This window comes from Protopterus annectens, chromosome 3.part1, assembly GCF_019279795.1.
Source record: "Protopterus annectens isolate FY-2018-M chromosome 3.part1, PAN1.0, whole genome shotgun sequence".
NCBI lineage: Eukaryota > Metazoa > Chordata > Ceratodontiformes > Protopteridae > Protopterus > Protopterus annectens.
In genome coordinates, this window is record NC_056732.1 from 111,842,766 (window position 1) to 111,866,242 (window position 23,477).

Here is a 23,477-nt window from a genome sequence, read left to right on the forward strand (position 1 = left end):
TAGTGCATGTGTAGTATTTCAGACTGCTAGAAAGTGTTTGTCCAGCTAGTTTTTAGAATGCCTTATAGAACTGTATTACAGTGTGTGTCTAGTGCTTAAACTGATTCAACTCGCTTGTCCAGCTGTTCATCAGGAGTTATTTTCTATTGTATTAAAGAGCATTTCTAGAGCTAGTTAATCCAGCTAATTTAAAGCACAATTTCACTGTATTAAAGTGCATTTCTAGTGCTAGTTAATCCATCTAATTTAAGGGCAATTTCACTGATGTAAAGTACATTTCTAGTGCCTAGTTAATCCAGCTATTTTAAGGCGCAATTTTACTGTTTTAAAGAGCATTTCTAGTGCTAGTTAACCCAGCTAATCTAAGGGCAACTTCACTGTTTTAAAGTGCATTTCTAGTGCCTAGTTAATCCAGCTATTTTAAGTTGCAATTGTACTGTTTTAAAGTGCATTACTAGTGCTAATTAATCCAGCTAACTTAAAGTGCAATTTTACTGTTTTTAAGAGCATTTTGAGTACCAGCTAATCCAGCTAATTTAAGGTGCAAATTTACTGTTTTAAAGAGCATTTCTAATGCTAGTTAATCCACCTAACTTAAGGTGCTATATTACTGTATTAAGACACATGTCGAGCGTTAGTCAGTCCAGCTAATTTAAAGTCCTATCCTACTGTATTAAATTGCATTTTAGTTTGTTTTACTGTTAAAGTATATCAACTATTGCAATTGGGATGAATTATTATACACAAGAAGCCAGTTAAGCTAAAGGCTTTAAAACAAATGAAAAACATATCCACTGTAACTGAGCTACCTACTTGTTATTTTACAAACCTTATATTAGAATGAGTACCAGGTGTTGCTATATACAATAACCTGTTAAAAAGGCTAACGCTGTTGTAAATTAAATGACTTCCCTTAACCAACTACTTTACTATGAAAAAACAAACGACTGTCTGTAGCTCTACATGGTCTTCCTAGCTGGCTAAAGGTACAGTAAATAATGGAAACTGCATGTAGCTATTATTAAACGGATTAACTGCTAAAGTAATACAAACCAAACTGTTCTATGTCCATGCCTTAACCTTTCCTATGTCTCCTTCTCAGTCCTAGGGACTGTAAACTCTCTTGTCCTCCCTAACCAGCCTACCCCCCCCCCCCACTGAAAGGCTCGCCACATTAAAAGACTTCAAACTGCTAGCAACCTGATACCTCACAGAGAAACTGTCCAGCGTGAGTTACCTGCAAGGAAAAGTACAGTTTTGTACCTACCATAAATGTAGATGTTCAAGTGCGCATACAGCTGCAGTCATCATACTTGGGTTATCTGCCGTCAGGCGGGTCCTCGGTCGGCCAAATTCCAAAGTCTAGGTCCGGCGTCGGTTGTCGTTGCTTCTTCCTTGATGTCAGTGCGGCAGGGGTATAAAAGAGGCAGCCGACGCCATTTTTTTCAGTTTTTCTTGCCCCAGTTGTCAGGTGCCCCCAGAAAGGAAGGCAATACATGATGTTATGCAAACATACATAAGTAGATAAATCAAAACAGTAGTTGCAAGCAAATACACCATATGGGAATACCCCAAATAGGTTGTATGTTAAAGGTGTTTGTCATAAACTCTGTCCTAAGGGGGGATGGAGGGAGGGTAACCTGGACTGCAGCTGTATGCGCACTCAAACATCTACATTTATGGTAGGTACAAAACTGTACTATGTTCTTCGTGCATACAGCTGCAGTCATCACACTTGGGTAGAATCCCAAAGGTAAGTAAGGGTGGCTGGTACTAAGCGGAATTAGGAGGGGCTAGAATGCCCTGCAGGACTGCTGTGGCAAAGCCCGCTCTAGATTTTGAGTATAGTGGAAGGTGGTAGTGTTTGGTGAAAGTGTGCACTGAACTCCAAGTAGCTGCTTCCAGAATGTCCTTGGTAGGGACCCCCCTGAGGAAAGCTGCTGAGGTAGCTGTAGCCCTGGTGGAGTGGGATCTGATGTATACAGGCACTGATTTTCCATGAAATGAATAACAAAAGCGTATGCAGTGGGCTATCCATTTTGAAATAGTCTGTTTGGAAATAGCCTTTCCTTGAGCACCTGTAGCATAGGACACAAAGAGCTGCTCAGATTTCCTGAAGGACTTTGTTCTGTCCAAGTAATAACAAAGTTGCCTGTGAATGTCCAAGTGGAGTAGCCTCTCCCCTTTGTTCTGGGGATTTGGATAAAAGGTAGGTAAATGAATAGTCTGATTCAAAGCCACACTGGATACTACCTTTGGCATGAAGGTAGGGTTGGTTCGTAAGGAAACCCTGTCCTGATGGAAAATGATGAATGGTTGCACAGCCATGAGGACATTTAGCTCCGAAACCCTGCGTGCTGAGGTAATAGCCAGGAGCAAAGCTGTTTTCCAAGACAAGTATTGTAACTCTGCTGATGAGGCCGGCTCAAAAGGAGGCAGTGTCAGCTTCTCCAATACGAAGTTGAGGTCCCAAGCTGGAGCTGGTGGTTTCCGTGGGGGTTTTATATTTTTTGCCCCTCTGAGGAACTGCCTTAATAGAGGATGTGAGAATAAAGGAGGATCCATACTGTATTGTGCTGAAATTGCTGAAGCGTGGATCTTGATGGAAGAGAAGGAAAGGCCACTGTTTAACATCTCAGCTAGGTACTGTAAAATCTGAGGTATATTTATTACCCAAGGATTCTGGCCCTCTGCTTGATTCCAGGAGCAAAATCGTTTCCATTTGGCGGAGTAGGTTTTTCTAGTAGAGGGTCTCCTGACCTCCAAGATGACATCCTGTACCTCCTTGGAGAGGAGAGCCTGTTGGCAAATTAAGGTATTTTCCATGCAGCTAAATTCAGAGTTCTGAGCTGGCTGTGAAGGATCTTGTAGTTGTGCTGTGACAACAGAAGAGGAACTTGAGGTAGAATCCATGGTGGTGAGTGTGACAGGTTCTTTAGGAGAGGATACCAGTGCTGTCGTGGCCAGTCTGGAGCAATGAGAATCATTTTTGGCCTCTCTGCTCTGGTTTTTAAAAGGACTTTGGTCAGTAGAGGTAGAGGCGGGAAGGCGTAGACTGTCAATGCTGTCCAACTGAAAGATAGTGCGTCCACTTTCCAGGCCTGCGGATGATAGGTCCTTGAGCAGAATTTTTCCAACTGGTAATTGCTGTGGGAGGCAAATAGATCTATGTCTGGCTGTCCCCATGCTTGAGTTATCTTTGAGAAGACTTGAGGATGCAACTTCCATTCGTGAGGGTCTGTCATATTTCTGCTTAAGTTGTCTGCCAGACTGTTTTCCTTCCCTGGCAGGAATTGTGCCTGTAGTTGAACTTGTAATTCCAATGCTGTGTTCCACAGGGTCATAGCTTGCCTGCATAAGGGGTATGAATGTGTCCCTCCCTGTTTGTTTATGTACCACATGACTGTGGTGTTGTCTGTCCTTATCAATAGCTGGCCCGGTTGCAGTAGGTCCTTGAAATTCATAAGAGCATTTTGCACAGCTAGCATCTCCTTCTGGTTGATGTGTAGGTGCATCTGTTTTTGGGACCATTTTCCCTGGATGCACTGGTCTGCCATGTGTGCTCCCCATGCGTAGTCTGAGGCGTCTGTTGTGATGACTTGCCTTGCTTGTGGTATACAGAAAGGGAGACCCGTGTTTCTTTGGCATGCTTGAGCCCACCACAAAAATTCCTTTTGAAGGCATGGAATGAGTGGTAAAATTGTTTCCAAGCTGTGTTTGTGTTGAGTTTTTTAGGTACCATTGTAGTTTCCTCATATGCAGCTTTGCAAATGGTATTAGTAGAATGCAAGATGCCATGAACCCCAGAGCCTGCATGATTTTCCTTGCAGTTAGCCTGGTTAAAGTTGCCATTTTGTTGAAGTACTGAGACAGTTGCCCTTGTTTGTCTGGCGTGAGGTAAGCCATCTGGGCCGTTGTATTTAAGCTGGCACCCAGGAAAATTATCTGTTGAGAGGGTATTAGTTTTGATTTCTTTTTGTTTACTGTGTACCCCAGGCAATTTAACAGTTTTATTACAAACGCCAGATGTTGCAGTAGAATGTCCTTGCTGTCCGCTTGGATCAGGCAGTCGTCCAGATATGGGTAGATTTGTATTCCTCGTTGTCTGCAGAAAGCAATTACTGATGCCAGGCATTTCGAAAACACTCTGGGCACAGTAGATAAGCCAAAGGGCAATGCACAGAATTGATAATGGGTTGAACCTGCAAGAAATCTGAGGTATCTTCTGCAATCTTGTCTGATAGGGACATGCAGGTATGCCTCCTTGAGGTCCAATGTTACCAGCCAAGATTCCTTGCCCAGAATGGGAAGAAGCTGCTGTAATGTGAGCATCTTGAATTTTGGTACCTCTAGATATGTGTTTAGAATAGATAGGTCTAAGATGGGTCTCCAGTCTTTGTCCTTCCTTGGTACCAGAAATAGTCTTGAATAAAAACCTTGACCTTGTTCTTTTGCAGGTACCTCTTGAATTGCTTTCATATCCATGAGAGCGGAAATTTGTTTTTGTGCCTCTGCCCATTGATTTTTGTGGCAGGTTTGGCATGCCCCTCATCTTTGGAAGGGTGAGAAGGTGGAATCTGTAGCCTCTGTCTATAATATCCAGAATCCATTTGTCCTTTGTAACAATGTGCCAGTTTTTTGAAAATAAGGCCAGTTTTCCGCCCAAAGGTGCTGCCATTATAGCTTTGTTTGGCAGGCAAAGGGGAAAGTCATTGTGTCTGTTTTCTAAATGACTGTGTTCTGTCTTCTCCACCTCTTGGGGCTGGTGATTGCCATTGCCTGGCTCTGTAAGATCCTTGAGTTTGTCCTCTACTCCTTGGGCATCTGTATCTACCCCTTTGGGGTCTGTCCGTGGCTGGAAAGGACCAATTTTTTGAAGGCCAGTTTCTGCTGAAGCGTGGAGGCTGCACCTACAAGAAATCTTTAACTGTTTGCATAGATTTAGCTTTTTCCTCCATTTTCTTTAGTACCTCCTCTGCTTTAACACCGAACAGTACATCTTTTTGTAGTGGTGCATCTAATAATTTTGCTTTGACATGATCTGGTAAGGTTTGTTCTTTGAGCCAAGCGTGTCTACGTATGACAGACCCCGTGACAGCAGCTCTACATGAGGCCTCTAAAGCATCAAAACCACACTGTAAGGTATGTTTCCCCACTTGTTCTACTCCATGCAACAAATCCTGCAACTCTTTCAAATCAGGTTGTTCTGTTTGTGTCATTTTGCTTTTCAGCTGAGATCGCAAGAACTGCTGGTACTAACATATGAAATTGACAGTTTAATGCCCTCATGGTTAAAGTGGCTGATGTATACACCTTTTTCCCCCACCTTTCCAATGCTCTGGAATCTCTCTCTGAAGGTAAAGGGTTTTTAGCAGTAGAGGCCTTAATCCCCTTGGGACCCTGAGAAATAGTTTCTGGGTCAGCAGAAGGGCTTTTATAAAGGAACTGGTGAGAATCAGGAACCCGGTAATATCTGTCTGGTTTAATAGGGGCAGGAGGTAAAGAGTCTGGATTAAGACTGGCTTCTGCATACACATCATCCAAAATATCTAAGACAGGAGGAATAGCCAGGGGCCTATGCTGGGGAAGCAGCAGAAATTCCCTGAGCCTTTTCTTGGAATCTGAGTAATCTTGGCCTTCCCAGTGGAAGTGTTCTCTCAATGTATGTAGGGTTTCCCCAAAAGAGTAGCCCTCAGGGGGGGAGACTGAGGGAATAGACTCCTCAGCATCAGAGTCTTCAAAACGGGAATAGGCGTAATCCAGGTCCTCAGAAAGGCCTGAGGTAATAGATGCCTGATCTGAGGAAGGGTAGTCTTCCTCCATCCTGGGTCTTTTGTCTGAGGGGGGTTGAGAGCCCCTGATGAGTGAAATCAAATCATCAGCCATTTTAAGCATCTGTTCTTTGGGCATGGGACCTTGAGAGGGGGCTTGAGGACCCTGTTTTTTTAATTTTCATTGGAGCTTTAGATTTAGTGAACGATTTAATAGATAAGGTGGTAGGCCTGAAAACGCCTTCAGAAATGGCAGGCCTTGCTAAACTTTCCGTTTCTCTGCCAAGAGTGGTGTCGGTATCTGCAGTGGGAATGGGGACCGAGGAACCTGCAACCTCGGGTACTGAAGTCACCGGTAATAAAGTTTCATTGGTAGTCAGGGGCTGCGTAAGTGCCTCGCTGAGAACCGGTAGTTGGCCTTAGCGTGGTCTCAGTACTCGGTGCAGGCCTCGGATGTCTGTCCTTATCCTTGCGTTTTTTGCCTAAAACTGGCGTCGGCATATCCTATGACATAATATAATTAAATGTTTTGCCAAAATAATGAAGGGCGAACTCCACCCGGCGCTTAATAGTGCGCTTGTTAAACCTAGCACAAAAACAGCAGGCCGAGATGTTGTGTTCTGGCCCTAAGCAAGGTATACAGTAAGAGTGAAAATCCTTATATGGTATTTGCTTCCCACAAGAAATGCAACTATTAACTTTGTCTGACATCGGTCTGAGGCAAGAAAAGTTTCCCCAACGGGGTACTTAGCTTTAAAGAAGACTTCGGCTGAAATACTTTCGTAAATCTCAGGAGCTGGCTGACCGGCACTTGCGAACTGCTTCTGCTTTGGGCACCGCGCGGCAAGAAAGACTGAAGAAAATGGCGTCGGCTGCCTCTTTTATACCCCTGCCACACTGACGTCAGGAAAGAAGCGACGACAACCGACGCCGGACCTAGACTTTGGAATTCGGCCAACCGAGGACCCGCCTGACGGCAGATAACCCAAGTGTGATGACTGCAGCTGTATGCACGAAGAACATCAAGGTTTATAACTCACTATTTTTCTGAATACTTGTACTGTCTGTAGTGTTACCTTGCAACACACTGCTAGGAGGGACCGCAGCACTATCTAAATTTTAAATAAGACAATTTCTCCAACTTTTTTTAAACTAAAACAAAGGGTACTGTTACACATAAAGACTAGATCTTATCCTGGGAATCAGTCTATCTATTCCTTGAAAGAACTTACTTTTGGAAAACCTTGGAGCACCTTCACAGATTGGCTCTGCAGCCTCGGAGTCTGTTTGGTGCCCCGCTACGCTCAGCTCACTCCGCTCCCCTACCCCCAATTCCCACCCAAACCCAACACATCTACATTTATCCTAACCCATTATCACCTGAACACTCCACACAACCAATCATCTTCACTCCACCCACCTCCTGTACCACCTTCCCACTTCCCAAACCCAACTACCTTCATTCCTCCCAAACACCACACCTATCTTCCTCTCATCCACTTAACATCACTATCAACGAAACTCAACATGACACATACCATGCTCTCCATTCTGATATGCCTCCTACTAACCCTCACAGCCCTAACCTACACTACATCCCTAAACACATACAGTTCATTACCCTAAACCACCTACCATATAACACAACCCTTCACACGAACAAAAGGCCACATAAACTTCCCTATATCCCCCTCTCTACTAGTAAACAGCAAAATATTACTCATACACAACAAACACTGCTTAGCATCTCTCACTAGAAAAATACCAAACAAGCTGTATAAAGATATACTACAAGCAATTAAACATAATATACTCAAAGAAATACCGCCTTACCTCCGGTGACATTCACCCAAACCCAGGTCCACACAACATCCTACCCCCAAACAAACGCACAACAGACCTACTCATCATAAACCTTAACACTCGCAGTATATCTAATAAAATTACTCACCTACATGCATTCATAACCCACTACTTCCCCGATATACTAACCATAACAGAGACCTGGTTAAATCCCAGCACAAGGAATGAAGAAATTCTCCCTCCAGGATATAACATCATTAGACAAGATAGAACAGGAAAGAAGGGAGGGGGTGTTGCAATTATCTATAAAAATACACTTAATATACAACCCATACCAACCCCTCCACCAAAGTTCGACAATGCTGAAATCCTAGGAATTAGGCTACAACTAAACACTAAGAAATGTACCAATATTCTCTGCACATATATCCCTCCAGGCAACAACACTAATAAAATTGAAGAAATTCTACAATGGGCAAAAGACAACCTCCCTCAAGAGACTAGTCTGCAACTCTAAAATCCCCACTAGCCACATCAACCTGTATGGTTTCTCCCAACTTATTCTAGAACCCACTAGAGTAGATAAGAAATCCAAAAAAAAATCCTTATTAGACTGGACATTAGTAAACTACCCAGAACAAAACTATTACACAGGCTGTCTACCAGACAGCCTTAGTGACCATCTCCCAACATTCCTCCTACGCAGACATGCTAACATACCCAAACCTACTGTCTTTAAACAAATCAGAAATGAACACAAGGTTAACCCTCTAGATCTCAACATTGTATTAGAAAATTGCAACTGGAAACCTCTACTTACCCTGAACTTGGACCTTGCAGTGGACTATTTTAATAATACTTTCATCAAGGCCCTTGACCAAATAGCACCCATAAGAACTATTAGAGCTAAAGTCCACTCAGCTCCTTGGCTTACTAACCCCACTAGAGCCCTATTAAAATCTAGAGACAAGGCATGGAAAACCTGGAAGAAAGACAACACTAGTCTTTCTAATCAAAAATATCAACATCTTAGAAACCAGGCTAAACAGCAAATCAAGCTTGATAACCAAAACTACTACATAAATATCCAAAACAAATACTCCAATAACCAACAAAAGTTCTGGCATCTCCCACCTCAACCACCACAGATACAGCTACTGAAATAGCCTCAAAATTCAACCAACATTTTACCGAATCCATTAACTCACTATCCACCCAATTAGCCAAAAATAGCTACAAACCCATACCTACAGCACCTAACAACTCAGCTCCTCTTACCTTATCACCTATCCCAACCTCTACAATAAAGAAACATCTCTCAAAACTAAAACTCACTACCCTTGCAGCAGATGGGCTACCAGCACATTTCCTAAAAATGGCAGCCAACTCCATAGCCTACCCAGTCTCAATCCTTATCAACCGCTCTATACAGGAGTCATATATCCCTCATCTGTGGAAGGTCTCCTATATCATTCCCCTCCATAAGGGGGGAACCTCCTATGATTTCTCAAACTACCGACCCATCGCTATTCTGTCACCTTTATCTAAGATACTAGAAAAATGTATACACTCTCAAGTCATGCACTTCCTAAACTTAAACAATCTCCTCGCACCCACACAACATGGCTTCCGCCCACACCATAGTACTACCACCACCCTTCTCTCCTTCACAGACCTAGTTAACCAACACACGAATAACAACAGATATGTATCAACCATATTCCTCAACCTCTCCAAAGCATTTGACATGGTCTCTCACTCCATACTAATAGACACCCTCACCTCCCTAGCCTTCACCCCAAACACTATTGCTTGGTTTAAAAGTTACCTATCAGAACGACAACAAGCTGTCCGGTGGCAAGGAGCCTTATCACCTCTGCTCCCAACCTCCATTGGTGTACCCCAAGGCTCTATACTAGGACCTCTTCTCAATTTTTACCAATAACCTACACACATCTACCATGCATGCCTTACTAATCCAATACGCAGATGATTCCACCCTTATATGTTCAGCACCATCCCTGACCTCCCTACAGCATCTCACCCAAGAGTCCTTCACCTCGGTAGAAAGATGGATCATTAACATTCAACTTATCTTAAACCCTAACAAAACCAAACTACTACTTTTTACCCCAAACAAATCAAAAACAACTCCAGCCTCCTTCTCCATCTCCTCTGATAATGGTACTATCATCTCTCCCTCTCTCCACACCAAGCTCCTTGGCATCGAAATAGACAACAACCTCCACTTCAACATCCATATCTTACAAACAATAAATAAAGTGCACAAAAAAATGGGCTCCTTATACAGGCAAAAGAACTTTCTTACTAATCATGCTAAAATCACCCTAGCTCAAACCCATCTCCTATCTACACTACTGTATGCTGCCCCAATTCTTACTCACATTAGGAAATATGACCTAGACAAACTTGAGTCCTGTTATAACAGAATTGCCAAGTTTGCCAAAAACTCCACATTTAGAACCCATCACTGCACACCTCTCAGACAACTTCAATGGCTCGAACTGCCACAGTTGCTACTATATCACCAACTTGTTACAGCCTACAACATCCTAAAACAACCTGACAAAATTCCCGCTCTAACACATCTACTGACCAGCCACACTCCAAGTCGTCCACTCCGCTCAGCCAACAAATCACTCCTCACTATCACCCAAGCAAATAATACAGCCGCAAATCTCTTTTCACACACTATAGCTAAAAACTGGAATAATCTCCCCCCATCTGTGACTTCTGCAGCTAACATCACTCTATTCAAAAACTCCCTTAAGGCCCATCTTACTAGTTCTTGGCTATGTCCATGTATTACATAGTCCATAATATGTCTTCCTCTACAATCATCTCCTATCTATCCTTTAATGCCCTAATAAAGATGCTTCCAGGGAAAAGATGTACCTGTTAAAATTTGACTGTTGCTCTTTGCAAACCAAATGTAAATATGTAAATATTTTTTGATTGCAATTGTCTACTGTTTTAATCACTTTTTTGAATCCTGTCTAGAAATTTCTAGTTTAATAGAAACTACTTCCTACCTATTGTATTATATGTTTATTTCTGTAATGTGTTGTACTAATGTAACTGGAGCTTTTCTCCCCGGGCCTCCGCTGTAAACGGACCTCGTCCAGTCAGACCTTCCCGGTAAACAAAATAAAAAAAAATAAAATAAATAAATAAATACATAAGTTAGGTAGTAGATCAATCTCAAATCAATTTGAATAAGAGTCTACCAAAACTAATTAGTGTTGATTCATTCTTAAAACTTTTGAGACTCAATAAAAACTTCACTGGCCTTTGGACTACACAGAATAAGTTGTAACAGCTCTCGGCCAAATAACATGAAAGTATCACTGAACCTTCAGTTTAAATTTCTTCACCTCCATATGCAACAAGTCTCGTACTGCTAGTCACATTGAGTTTTTTGTTAGTTCTCACTCTTGCAATGTGTTTGCTGATATAACATTACACTTTGAACCAGTGTCTACTTTGAGATGTGTGGATCTTCCATTAATCCGGACAGTACAGCATACTTGTTAATAAGTTTAATGCATCAACTCTTTCACCAAGCACTGACACACCATCTACATAGAAAGCTGACTGCTTCGGCTCTACTTGATCAACTTGCTTTTTTTGTGTGACCTTTCTTTACAACTGGGTGAGGCTTACTTGATTTACAAAACTTTTGGAAATGGTTCCATTTTTTACACTTGTGACATTGCTGACCAAATGCTAAGCACTTCTCTCTCTTTTAAACTCATGATTTGCACCACAATTGTGACAGTTAACAATAAAGCTAAATTTGGGTTTTGCTGATTCATGTTTGTACTGCACTAGTTGGCACTGGAGCCTGCACCTTTCTTGGAACTTTCTAGAAAACCTTGTGGCTTCTATGGAAATCCTGTAACTGCCACGTGCTTAGGCCTGTTCTTATTTGCCACATGCTGCATACTCATAGAAAAAACCAGCAGGACAACCACGGCAGACAGTCTCCACTTTAATAAAAAAATCATGTAAAATCAATAAAAGGACAAGCACTTTCGCATATAAAATATGCTTCTTCGGATCCTATAAATTATTTAAAATATCACAAGGTATATATAATACAAATCAACCAATCACAATATGACAAATTGGAGCCAAAATGACATCATCACTAGCATGGGGTTAACTCAGCATAAATTATCTCTTAGATTTATGCCCATTTAAGATGGGTTTAATGCTAACACAATTATTCAGCCCTGGATGCCAATGTGCTTTTTTTTTGCTTTTTTTCTTTACATGCTGCATACTCTCTATGCTTGCTCTGGTGCCAGCTGAAACCATGCTCTTGTCACTTGCAACCATACTTGCATGTTTTTCTGTCACGTCATGGATTTGACAAATCTCCATTGCTTTGCTCAACATTAAATCACTGTCACAAGGTAACATCTTTCTCATAGCAGCACTATTAATACCACATACAAGCCTGTCCTTTATCAGCTCATCTTTTAGATCACCAAACCGACACGTTTTAGCTCTGCTTCTCATCAATTATATAAGCTGCAAATGTTTCCCCTGGTTTCTGATCTCTTGTGTAAAACAAATGCCTCCCTAATGTAATACGGTAGAGAGTCGATTATCCGAATGTCAATTATCTAAACCAGCTTCTAAAATTTTCGGGTAGGAAAAATCAAAGTCTGAATTTGTAAACATTATACGTATTCACTTGAGCATGTTTTTTGAGCTTGTAGTCAGCTTGTCTGTGAAAAATATTCTTTACTGTCCACTGGAATCTCTGAATGGTTGAAAAGTTTATTCCTGCATGCAGAAAAAAACAAGATTTTAGAAGTTGTTTTATCTGGTTCAGTTATATGTTTGATTATCCAAACAGTTGATTATCCGAACTACCCTAGGTCCCAATTAGTTCAAATAATTGACCCTCTACTGTATTCGTCTGGGGGTTGCACATTTCTCTAAACTTGCACTTCAAACCCTTGGGGCTCTTCCCTTGATTTAGCTTGTACAATAATATGGCGGTCTGCACCTTCTCCTTCGTATACTGCCGGTGCATACACAAATGAATGCTCCCTTTCTATGCCCTCAGACCCTGCTAGGTTTAGCAAAATGAATCACTTTGTGCATGCATCTCTATCTGCATAAACTGCTTGAATGAAAGTATTGTACTCTTGTTCAAATATTCTCCAGTTCTCTGCAATATTCAAACACAAGTGGTAGGGATTTTTGAAATCCGTCTTCCATATTAACACATACCAGCAAAGTTTTTTTTTTTTTTGCGAATAAGCATGAATATACACACATACACATATGCATACGTTTCTGGCATAAACAGAACTTGTGCAATGCCTTTGTGCTCTGAACTTATACTTTCGTTGGGCTTATCGGAATTATACAAATGAACAAACTCGTAGCACTTACAAATAACTGGACTTTGCAAAATAAACTTCTCGGGCGTTTTGATACTTTCGGAATATTATTGGTAAAGGCAGAAATGCTACAGTCATATACCATTCACTTGCTAAAGTCATCACTTTAAGAAACATTCAAGAAGTTTACGATGCGACTGAATAACTCATGAGCACTGTAATACTCTTATAATGTCGTCTTTTTGTAAGAAAACACCTATTATCAGTGTAAGAAACATGTCAAGCAACTGTACAATGTGAATAAATTGAACATCTGTTGCCCAAAACTCAACAACGTTCTGAGTAATTGTACTTTGTGGATAACTGCACACAGCACACTGAAATGTCCCCAAAATTAACTGCACACAGGAAAAACTGAAATGTCCCCAAAATGGCGATATCTTGCTAGGCAATTCTCTACAGCAGAAGAAGCACTCTGTAATGGTGGCACTATGAGAAGAGACAAGCCCAGCACAAGAAACTTTTTCTCAAAATAGCTATACTTTGACTGTATTGCATGAAATAGTTACACTCTGCACACAATGAACTCTTTGAAATACATGCACAGTAATAAGCACACACCGTAAGCACTTTTACACACTCTGAGATAGTTTGAATAACTTTAGCTAAGCCCTTGATACCCAAACACAGCACTTTGCCAAAACACATGCAGTTAACTTGGTTTATTTTTGCTTGATGTACCCTTTTCTTTTCTTATTATTGCAATTGTTTTGCTCGTTTAAGCCCTTTTCATGTCCAACGTATTTTTGTTGTGCTCGTTTTACTCTAAATATGTCCAACTTTGCCTTAAACACACTTGTTTTGCTTTAAACATGCTCATTTTTTACTTTATTATTAATCATCTCATCAAATACTGTGGTTTGTTGTCCCTGTTATGCCCCTTTTTGTCTTTTGCATCGAGTAAATAATTCATATTATTTCATTACCTTTAATTCTTTTTGGTTATGTTTGTGCTCTTTTCTCTCAGTTTTACCTTCGCTGTCATCTTTGCATCTCATGGCTTGGAATATTCTTCCCTCTTCCATCCTGGTTCTGACACCATGTCGCTTTTGTGTTAGGACATGAATAGATGAGTCTTTGTGGGTTCCATTCAAGCAGCTTTATTTTATACAAACACATCACTATAGAGGCTTACTGACTATAACTAAATAACTTATATACAAACTAACAACTGGGGTCATGCAGGCTCAATCTCTGACTGCTTCTACAAAATGACACTAGGGATTGCAAGTGTCTGGAATTTATATGTGCAAGTACAGCCTTGCATACTTCTTAAAGACATAGCACACACACTTTGCACTCTGATCTACAGTCCTATCTCCTTTGCAGACTAGCTCTACAGGTCTGGGATCTAGCTATCCAGTATCAAGTGACTCTACGTGGTTTACATTCCCTCAGAGCACAAACTTGTGGCAGACTCTTTGAGCAGGTCCAGAACAGAGGCTAACGAATGGATGCTTCACAGAGATGCGTTCCTGGACATAATCCATCGGTGGGTTATTCCTCAGATAGATATTTTCGCCTCCTCTCTGAACAGACAACTTCCTCTCTTTTCCAGAGTTTCAAGTCCTCCAACTTGGAAAGTGGATGCCCTGTCTTTTCCATGGAAGGGAGTGTTTCTCTATGTTTCCCCTTCCACTATTGCAACGGGTTCTGCACAAGATCAGGCAGAACTTTCCCAAAATCTTGCTGGTGACTCCCTTTTGACACAGACAGCATTGGTCCCCCTTCTTTCTCACTTGGCCGGGGCAATCATCACAAGTTAGTTCAAAAGGAGAATCTTCTCACACAAGACAAGGGATCTGTTATCTGTCAGCAGTTTCTGCATGTCTGCCCTTGAATCCTCCTCTGGCCTCTCTGTTTGAGGTCAAGCATTTTTTAAAGGATCCTTCATATCAGGCCTGTAGAATAGTGTGTGTGTATGTTGTACTTTTAAGAAGCGTTTCAAAGTCGGCATGTGCATATAAATAACAAGAATGTGCCAGCTTCAGTGCCATTTTGTGAGGGCAGCCAGACAGTGAACATGTATGAGTGTAATAGCTAGTTTGTTTAAAGTTTATCCAAGTTAAAGTTATTAAGCCTCAATCCTGATGTGTTTGTACATAATAAAGCTCCTTGAACAGAACCCATAAAAGCTAGTCTATTTTAACCTGACTAGATGAGCAACAAGGCCTCCAAGGAAGTCAATTCCACATTCTTGGGACCTACATTTTGACCTTGAAAAAGTGACCCAGGCTCCTTTTTAGCCTGCTTCTTCAGCTTCCTTGCAGCATTGTACTTGGAAGACTGTTTTTTGCGCGTTTATATCATGTTATCGAAAGATGAAAATAGTGAACGCTAATTCATCGGCCCCAAAACATCTAAACATGAAAATATCGAACATTCAGAACAGCAAATTTTTTCCCAAGGAAAAAATTTGCTACTTCGAAACACATACACAATACAAGCACATCAAACAAACAGCAACCACACACATACACTTAAATTCCTACATCTAACGCTACACTAAACTAAACATACACTACTATCTACCCACTTACCTTAACCCAAACCCTAAAATCTGTCACTATCGCACACACACCTAACCCGTGCCCTAACTCTAAATCACTTAACCCACCCCTAACCCTAACGTACAAACAATCGCACACTTACATGAATGCAACCCGTAACTTTCCACCCACAGCGCTAAGAATAGCGAAGCCACAGAAACGGCCAACCAAATTCTTTCCCGAGGAAAGAATTCGTTGTTCTGCAGCTTCGTTATTCTTAGCGTTCACTGAATAGTGTTCGATATCAGAACATTCGAAGTTTTAATACTTCCATATTCTGATATAGACCCTTTTTTGCCTCTTACTTCAGCCAACTGGGTGTCTGAACTTCAGGCTCTGATGGCTATTCCTCCTTTTTTTTATTTCTCACACAGACAGGGTGTCTCTTAGAACGAATCCTTCTTTTATGCCCAAGGAGACAATGAGTTGTCCCTTAATCTGTCTATTCATCTTCCTTCCTTTTTTTTTCCTTCTCCACAGTCTGCCAGTGAGAAGGTTCTTCACACCTTAGATTTACACAGACAGCTCAGGTATTATTTTGATAAAAGAAAAGTAATTTGCAAGTCTCAACAGCTTTTTGTTTGTTTTCATCCCAGGACTTTGTGTTGGCTGCTTCTAAACAAACCATCTCCTCCTGGATTTCTAAGGCCACTTTCTTTTGTAATTCTTTTCCAGGCAAATGTCTTTCTTCATCTGTAAAGGCACATTTTAGTAGGGCACTTGCCTCTTCTGGTGCCTTTTTCAAGGGTTTGTTAACCAACTCCTTCCTGAGGCTGCTACTTGATCCTCTGTTCATACTTTCACTTAACACTACAGGTTTGATGCTACTTTCAGGGCCAGGGCAGGTTTTGCCAGGGTAATCCTGCACAGGTTTGTAGAAGGCTCCTCTGTGCCTTCCTCCTCTCAGGCTTCTTCTTAGCTCTTGTACTCTCCCTAATGTAAAGAATACTGAAACAGTGATATGGAATAACACAGTACAGTTGTGTAAAATCTTACTGTAACAGTAGATATCTTCTCTTCACTGTTCCAGTATTTAGTTCCTTCCCCTTCCCCCTCTGTTCTAGATCTTGCCCTGTATTTTTGTTGCCCTCCTGGCCAAGGGGTCCTTATTCCTTTCCTTATGTCCTTTTTCCTTCTTGGTGCACATGTTCTCTTTTATCCCTGAGGGTATTCTTTTCCTGGGGGTTTTCAGTTCTGAGTGTTTGCATCCATACATCACCATTATGCCCCATGCCTTACACAGCATGCTTGTGAAGTATGGTGCCTGTAAGACCTAAAGGCTTTGGTATACTAGATGGATGTTGGTCTATCCTTGGCAGGAGATCCCGTATGTAAAGAATATGCAACAGTGAAGAGAAGAACATCTACTGCTGTGGTAAGATTTTACACAACTGTACTCGAGAGGTATCTGCAACGAACTGTGGCAAGAAAGTTCTGACATGGTGTAGGAGGATACCTGCTTTAGACTGCAATGCACAGATGTACCAGAGGTCAAGTGTATGCCATGCCAAGAGGAAGCAATCCAGACGTACTGCCAGGAGGAAGGAACATCTAGCAGTAGTAAGTAGTAAGGACTACTGCAACAGTGTTCTAAACAAAGAACATATATTTTATTCCACTTCGTAAAACCAAGTACAGAAATTACTGATCAAGGAAATGTCAGAAAACGTCAAATCAGATTTTAAATGACCATGTTTTACCAATTGTCTTCTTACTGTGAGAAGGAGGTAATTTATTTATTCAAAGTATTAAATACATAGGCTTTGAGCACTTTACAGATACAATGCCATAAAAGCCTAAATATTATAAAACTGGCAAACCTAAAAATGGCAAATACTGCAGGGTTATCGTAAAACAAATATAAGCCACTTCCTGAGTCCAATAGGCAAGTAACACTTCAGGAAATGTCAATCAGTTTGATTAATCCTAACAAAAAGAAAACTTTAAAGACAGCTAAATAAACTGTAGAATATTTAACTACAGACTTCTTTGTAGGTAAAAAAAAGGAATATGCAAAGTAGGTGTTAAAGACAGGGTGAGCCTGAAACAACAAAGAAATTAAAAAGAATAACAATATTGATAAAAAATAAATACAACTCTTCTGTAATTATACCTAATATGTTGGCATGTCTTCTGCACATTAAAAAAAGATGCACATACTTTATAATGTAAACCACTAAAAAAAATGTTATTTATTTTTTTCATGTCGTGTTTGGAAATATATTCTGGGAAAGGTGCTAAATACCACTGCTTGATAAATGGAAACCACGTGGTAATAAAACATCCTTAAAGAAGGTTCTTTCAGAACAATATACTTTTAGGGATTAGCTCTTACTACTTACCTGTCTATCTACTTCTGGGAGCAAAAGGAGGAGATACTGTTGAAAATGTTGAGGTAAGGAAGCAAATGTATGCTTGTTTATCAATGCCCGTAGGTTGGTGTTGACCAGAATAGAGCCCCTTGTTTCTATGTCAATATCCTCTGCTTTGGTCCATTTTAAATGCCCTTAATGCAAGGAAAAAAATATGTTTACAACAGGAAAAAATGACGCTACACTTATGTGCCTAAGCATAACTGGACCATCACAACAAAAAGCAGCAGTCATCTAACCAGAGCTGTAATAAATGTTTGTGTTTCCTAATACATGCAGTTTATATATCCGTAAATCTGCCTTCTTTAATGTAATTAAATGCTGACTTTTCGTTGTAACTATAAATTGTACAACCTACTACAATGGCATTAAGTATTAATAGAAAATCAAGATCATCAACGGGGATGGCAGCAGACTCAGATATGAGTAAACAAGGAGTAGAAATTAAATCACATGTGTTAAGTATGCACGCATACAAAAACGCACACACACTTACTTTTATACTAAGATTCATTCACTTTTAGCGTCCATTTTCCAGTTTTACAAATACTATCTTGGCCATTAACAAGTGAAGGAAATTACTAAGCCTGGATGGGACACACTATGCACATGTACACATCTTGCAGTCGTCTAAAGTCACACTGTATGACTTTGGGACCCACTAAGGACTTGCAAGCGCCAAAGAAACACCTCAACCTGGAAATGAATAGAAGAATGAAGCAGAACTGCTAACTGCGGCACCATTATACTTAGAGTGATATCTGTGCAAAACACATTTTCACCAATCTTCTCTGGGATTCTAAATGATGCAGAGGACAAGGAGCTACTGGAAGCACAAAAAGGAAATCTCGACACAGATGACCCTAAAAGAAGTCTACAAGCCTTATGTGCTATCTGCACAACTGCTACACATTCCAAAAGACAATGGACTAAAACAATCCCAAATGTCAAGGTAATTATAAACTAACAAAGTACACTTGAAAGATAGGAGTTGTTTGTTTGTCTTTCGGCTTTTTCCCGGTAAGGGGTCGCCACAGCGGAACTCCGGCCCGCTAATGATTGGCAGTAGATTTTTATGAAACGCCGAGGTGCCAGCTCAACACCCAACCTTCAACGAAGGCACGCCCATTTACGCACGCATGTCTTTCGAACGCTACCCAACCGTGGGGAGGACATGCAGACTCCACACAGATGGCACTCCCAAGCCAAGCCAAAAATCGAACAGGAGAACCTCTTGCTGTGAGGTAACAACACTACCGCCGTACCACCATGGCGAGTGTTTCTAACAAAGCAACTATTGCCAATATCTGAAATTTGTGACCATCAACTTATGGGGGGGGGGGGCTAAGAAAACTCCTGTTATGTTTAATTCTTTATGGTGCAGTGCCCACCTTGTGTGGCTACCCCCACATCTAAAGTGCACTGTACTAACGGAATATCCTCCTGTAACTAACTCACCTCCACTCATGTCACAGGTACTTCTACAACAGACTCCATGTGGCTTTTTCATTCAATGTGTAAAGGGAATCACAATCATCTTCAGGCAAGATATATATAGATTATAATTCAAGCACACTATACAGATAAAGTGCTGTATACATGGTGAGAATGCTGTCCAAAACCTATAGATCAATCTGTTTCAGCTACAGCACATGTTTGGTGCACTCGTATGCCATTTCAGAAACCAGTCAGGGGTAACCTAACAGTATTTCACAAGCTGGAGAGGCCCACAACTGGACTGTAATAAGCTGCTTCAAACTTCCGTAACCCTCTTTTTTTTTTTTAAGTGTCATCTCCACATATTTAGTTGTGTATACCCTCTATAGTCAAAGTCAACCAGAAGACTACGTTGGTGCTGAGAAGAACTACAAGTGTTCCATTCATTCTTAGTCTTTTCATATTTTTCAACAAACAAATATTACTTCCCCTTCCCATTATCCTCTTCTCTAATGGCCATTTCTCCCAAGTGCTACTGAAACCATCAGGAAATGTACAATATGATACTTCTTCAGGCAATGTGCCTCATGTATCCGTCTTTCTTTAAATTAAAATTTACAGTTTTAATTTGACATTTAGATCTCCCAACAGCTCTAGCTTTTCTTTCTAAAGAGGTATGAATTCCTCATTATTTTATACACTAATATTATATCATCTTTTCCACTGCTTTCTACAAGACAATGTAGTGTTTTTACACTTTTCTTTCAACCTTTTAAGGCACTGCCAACCAACAGACCTACCAATGTAACAAATTATTCTAATGTCAAGCTAAAGGTACTATTCTTAAAACTAGGAGTCTTATGAAACTGCACTCCCTGGAAGCTCTCCTCACTCTGAAGGATGCTGATGTCTGTGCAGTTACAGAGCTGTGGTTCAAAGCTGCAGAAAGCACCCCAGCAGTGCAAGGCTACAATGCCTATCACATATTCAGATTACCTTCTGAAAAGGAAAAAATGAAAGGAGTTGTTTCCATTTAGATAAAACACGCACACCTCTAGACTGGTCAAGCAGGATGGCTCGCTTGAGCTACTCCATGTCCAGCTGACCCATAGGCAAATTCCTCCACCATATTCATCACTAGCTACAGGTCTCCAACCATGAACCATGAAAACTACTCCACATACCTGAGGTAACTAGAACTGCTTACCATTCAGCCCAACACACTACTCATGGGTGATTGTAACTACCCCTACATAAACTGGGAAACATACACAACAGCTAACATGCGGGCTCAGAGATTCCTGGACCTTGTCAATGTAAATGCTCTAAAACAGCTGGCCTGCACTCGCACCTTGAAACAGTACTCACAAACATGGGAGAGCATTGCACTCCCCCCTGTGTAATTTCTTCATTGGTAAGACTGGATCATAAATCGGTCTCCTTTGTAATAAATGTAAAGGTAGAACCACCCATCAAACTCTAAAACCCTAAAAAAATTTCCAAGACAAATTACCTTCTATTAAGTGATAGTAGTGTAGCTAATTTTAAAGCTCCCCCTGACCCTGAAAACATGGAGGCCTATGCAGAAGTATAAAATAAAGTCCTGTTCATTCACTTAAACAAAACTGTATAGAAATAGCAGTAACTGAATGATCTAAACCCAGGTCTAGCCAGAAAAACAAGCCACTGTTGGGGACCCCCTAGCATACACAGAATATATAACAGATGGAAGAATTTCCTGTATAGAAATAAGTGGGAGGGTGGACAACAGAAAAAAAAATCCCTCATTAGTCTCAACAGGCTAATAAGGGAATTTCTCAAGTCTTCAAAAGTTAAATACGAGACTAAAATAGCCTCCCAAGCAAATGATAACCACAAAGCATTTTTTTAGTTATGTCAGAAATGTTAAGGGAAACACTCAGCAATGTGCTGAGTTGGCTCTAGATAGCACTACCTACACTCAGCCAGAAGAAATAGCAAACCTGCTGGCCAATAAATTCAGTTTAAATTTCACCTCCACATCATCTCTGGCCACTTCCCATGAAGTATCGCCTATCATTCCTTTGCCTGTTATCACAAAAGAACAGGTCGTCACTGCGCTCTCTAAAGCTAAAAACACAGCATCAATGGGCCCTGAAGGAATCCCAGGGTCCCTATTAAATAGCTTGAAACATGACCTAGCAGGCAGACTCGAATCTCTTTTTAACTACAGTCTCCAGACAGGCTTTATCCCAGTTGAGTGGACAGCAACAGTCATCCCTCCTGACAAAGGGGACCATCAACTGACCCAGGAAACTACCAACCAATAAGTCTGACTAGCCTCATATGCAAGGCTATGGAAAGGATAATTACTTATTTATTTTTATTTATTTAACATTTATTTGTTTACAGGGAAAGTCCGACTGGGACAGAGCCCATTTTCAGTGCGGGCCCAGGGAAAAATGCTCCAGACGCATGTCTTTGGAAAGTGAGAGGAAACTGGAGTGTAGATCAGAGTATGCAAGTACATTTAAGAAGCTTTCCAGTGAACTAGCATGTGTGTATAAATACTGAGCATGTGCAAGCAAACTGCCCTTTTGTAGTGAGCTGCAGAGGTATAAACATGTATGTATGTGCAGTAGTCAAGTCAGTTAGTTCATTTATATTTTAAGTTGCTGCTATTAATCCTGATGTGTGTGTATGTAATAAAGTATATAAACAAACACCCAAGCTTCTTTGTCTTAACTAGCTATGCAAGACAAGTGGCGTGATGTTAGAATGGGATCCAGAGTAAAGACCATGAGGCATTCAGCTGAAGTTGGAGGAATACACAGCAGTGGATCATCCCTACTGCTCAAATGACTCGCAAAACAGGTCAGAAATGAATTTCAGCTACTAAACCTCACTTAAATTATTTTTTACTCAACAAATACAAAACGAAGCACTCAAAATGCTCAAAACGAATTTCTAGTTAAAGGAAATTTCCAAAACTGCGACATACTGATAAAAGTATTCAAAATAGTTACAAAAGTGTTTGAAATGATATCCAAATCACATAAAATTTATAAAACAAGGAAAACAACAGTTTTTTTGCCATGTGCTACTTTTTTGCATTAAATCAAGTTATTCGAAATATCTGATGTACAAAATGTTTACAAGTTTGTGCAGTATTACAGTATAGTTATTTCACAAAATACAGCTATTTCAAAGAATATTTAGCAAATTACAGTCTTTTGAAGAGTTTATCGTGCATTTGACTGTTGTTACAAGTATCTGGTATGTCTGCATGTTCTTACATAATTACAAGGGCCATATTTTGTATTGCGTTTAAGCATACTTCATTGCCATGGCAGAAGGATTTCGCAGAGCAAGTCCACTTGTATTTGATAATAATATTGCTGAAAATTGGAGAGTGTTTGAGCAAGAGTACAATATTTTCATTCAGGCTGCATTTTCTGACAAAGATGCACATACAGAGGCATTTATTCTGCTTAATTTAGCTGGTTCAGAAGCCACTGAAAGAGAACTCTCATTTGTGTATGTACCTGCTGTGCATGCAGAGGAGGGGAAACTGCCATATTGTGGTACTGGCTGAAACAAGGAAAGACCCAGAGTGCTTAAAACATAAATTTAGAGAAATGTGTAACCCCCAAATAAATATTACAATGGAAAGGCACTTATTTTACACAAGGGATTAAAGGCTTGGTGAAACGTTTTCAGCATATACAACTGACTTGAGAAAAAAGGCTAAAACATACAGATTTGGTGATTTAAAGGAAAACTCCACCCTAGAACTAAAACAATCTGTTTTTTCACTCTATCTTTGTTTCCTGGCCTATTTTAACATCTCAAAATCACTTTATGTGCTTTATTTGTAATTTTAGCCTGTTTTCCACAACATGGCTACCAATGGGGCTTAATGTATCAATGTAATCTTGTTCTCTCTCAGCCCTTTCTCTTTCGCATAATGCTTTGTATGACTCATGCCAGACATAAGGAAGTAACACTGAATTCCCATAGCCGGCGTTAGGCACCAGCCAAACCAGTGGCCGTGGGGAGCCCCCGATTATCTCCCCACGTACGAGGGCCACCATATGAAGCAGCCGCAGGTTTCAACATCTTTTA

At 40.6% G+C, this 23,477-nt stretch overlaps 1 protein-coding gene across 1 annotated transcript in view; it reads right to left on the reverse strand.

The window, feature by feature from the left end:
- Positions 1 to 23,477, reverse strand: part of ASXL3 (ASXL transcriptional regulator 3) — a 1,601,111-nt gene that overhangs the window by 237,284 nt on the left and 1,340,350 nt on the right. Inside the window, exon 9 of the mRNA XM_044066640.1 lies at positions 17,907 to 18,070. Within this exon, the coding sequence (XP_043922575.1) occupies positions 17,907 to 18,070 (164 nt within the window). The remainder of the gene's footprint in view (positions 1 to 17,906; positions 18,071 to 23,477) is intronic.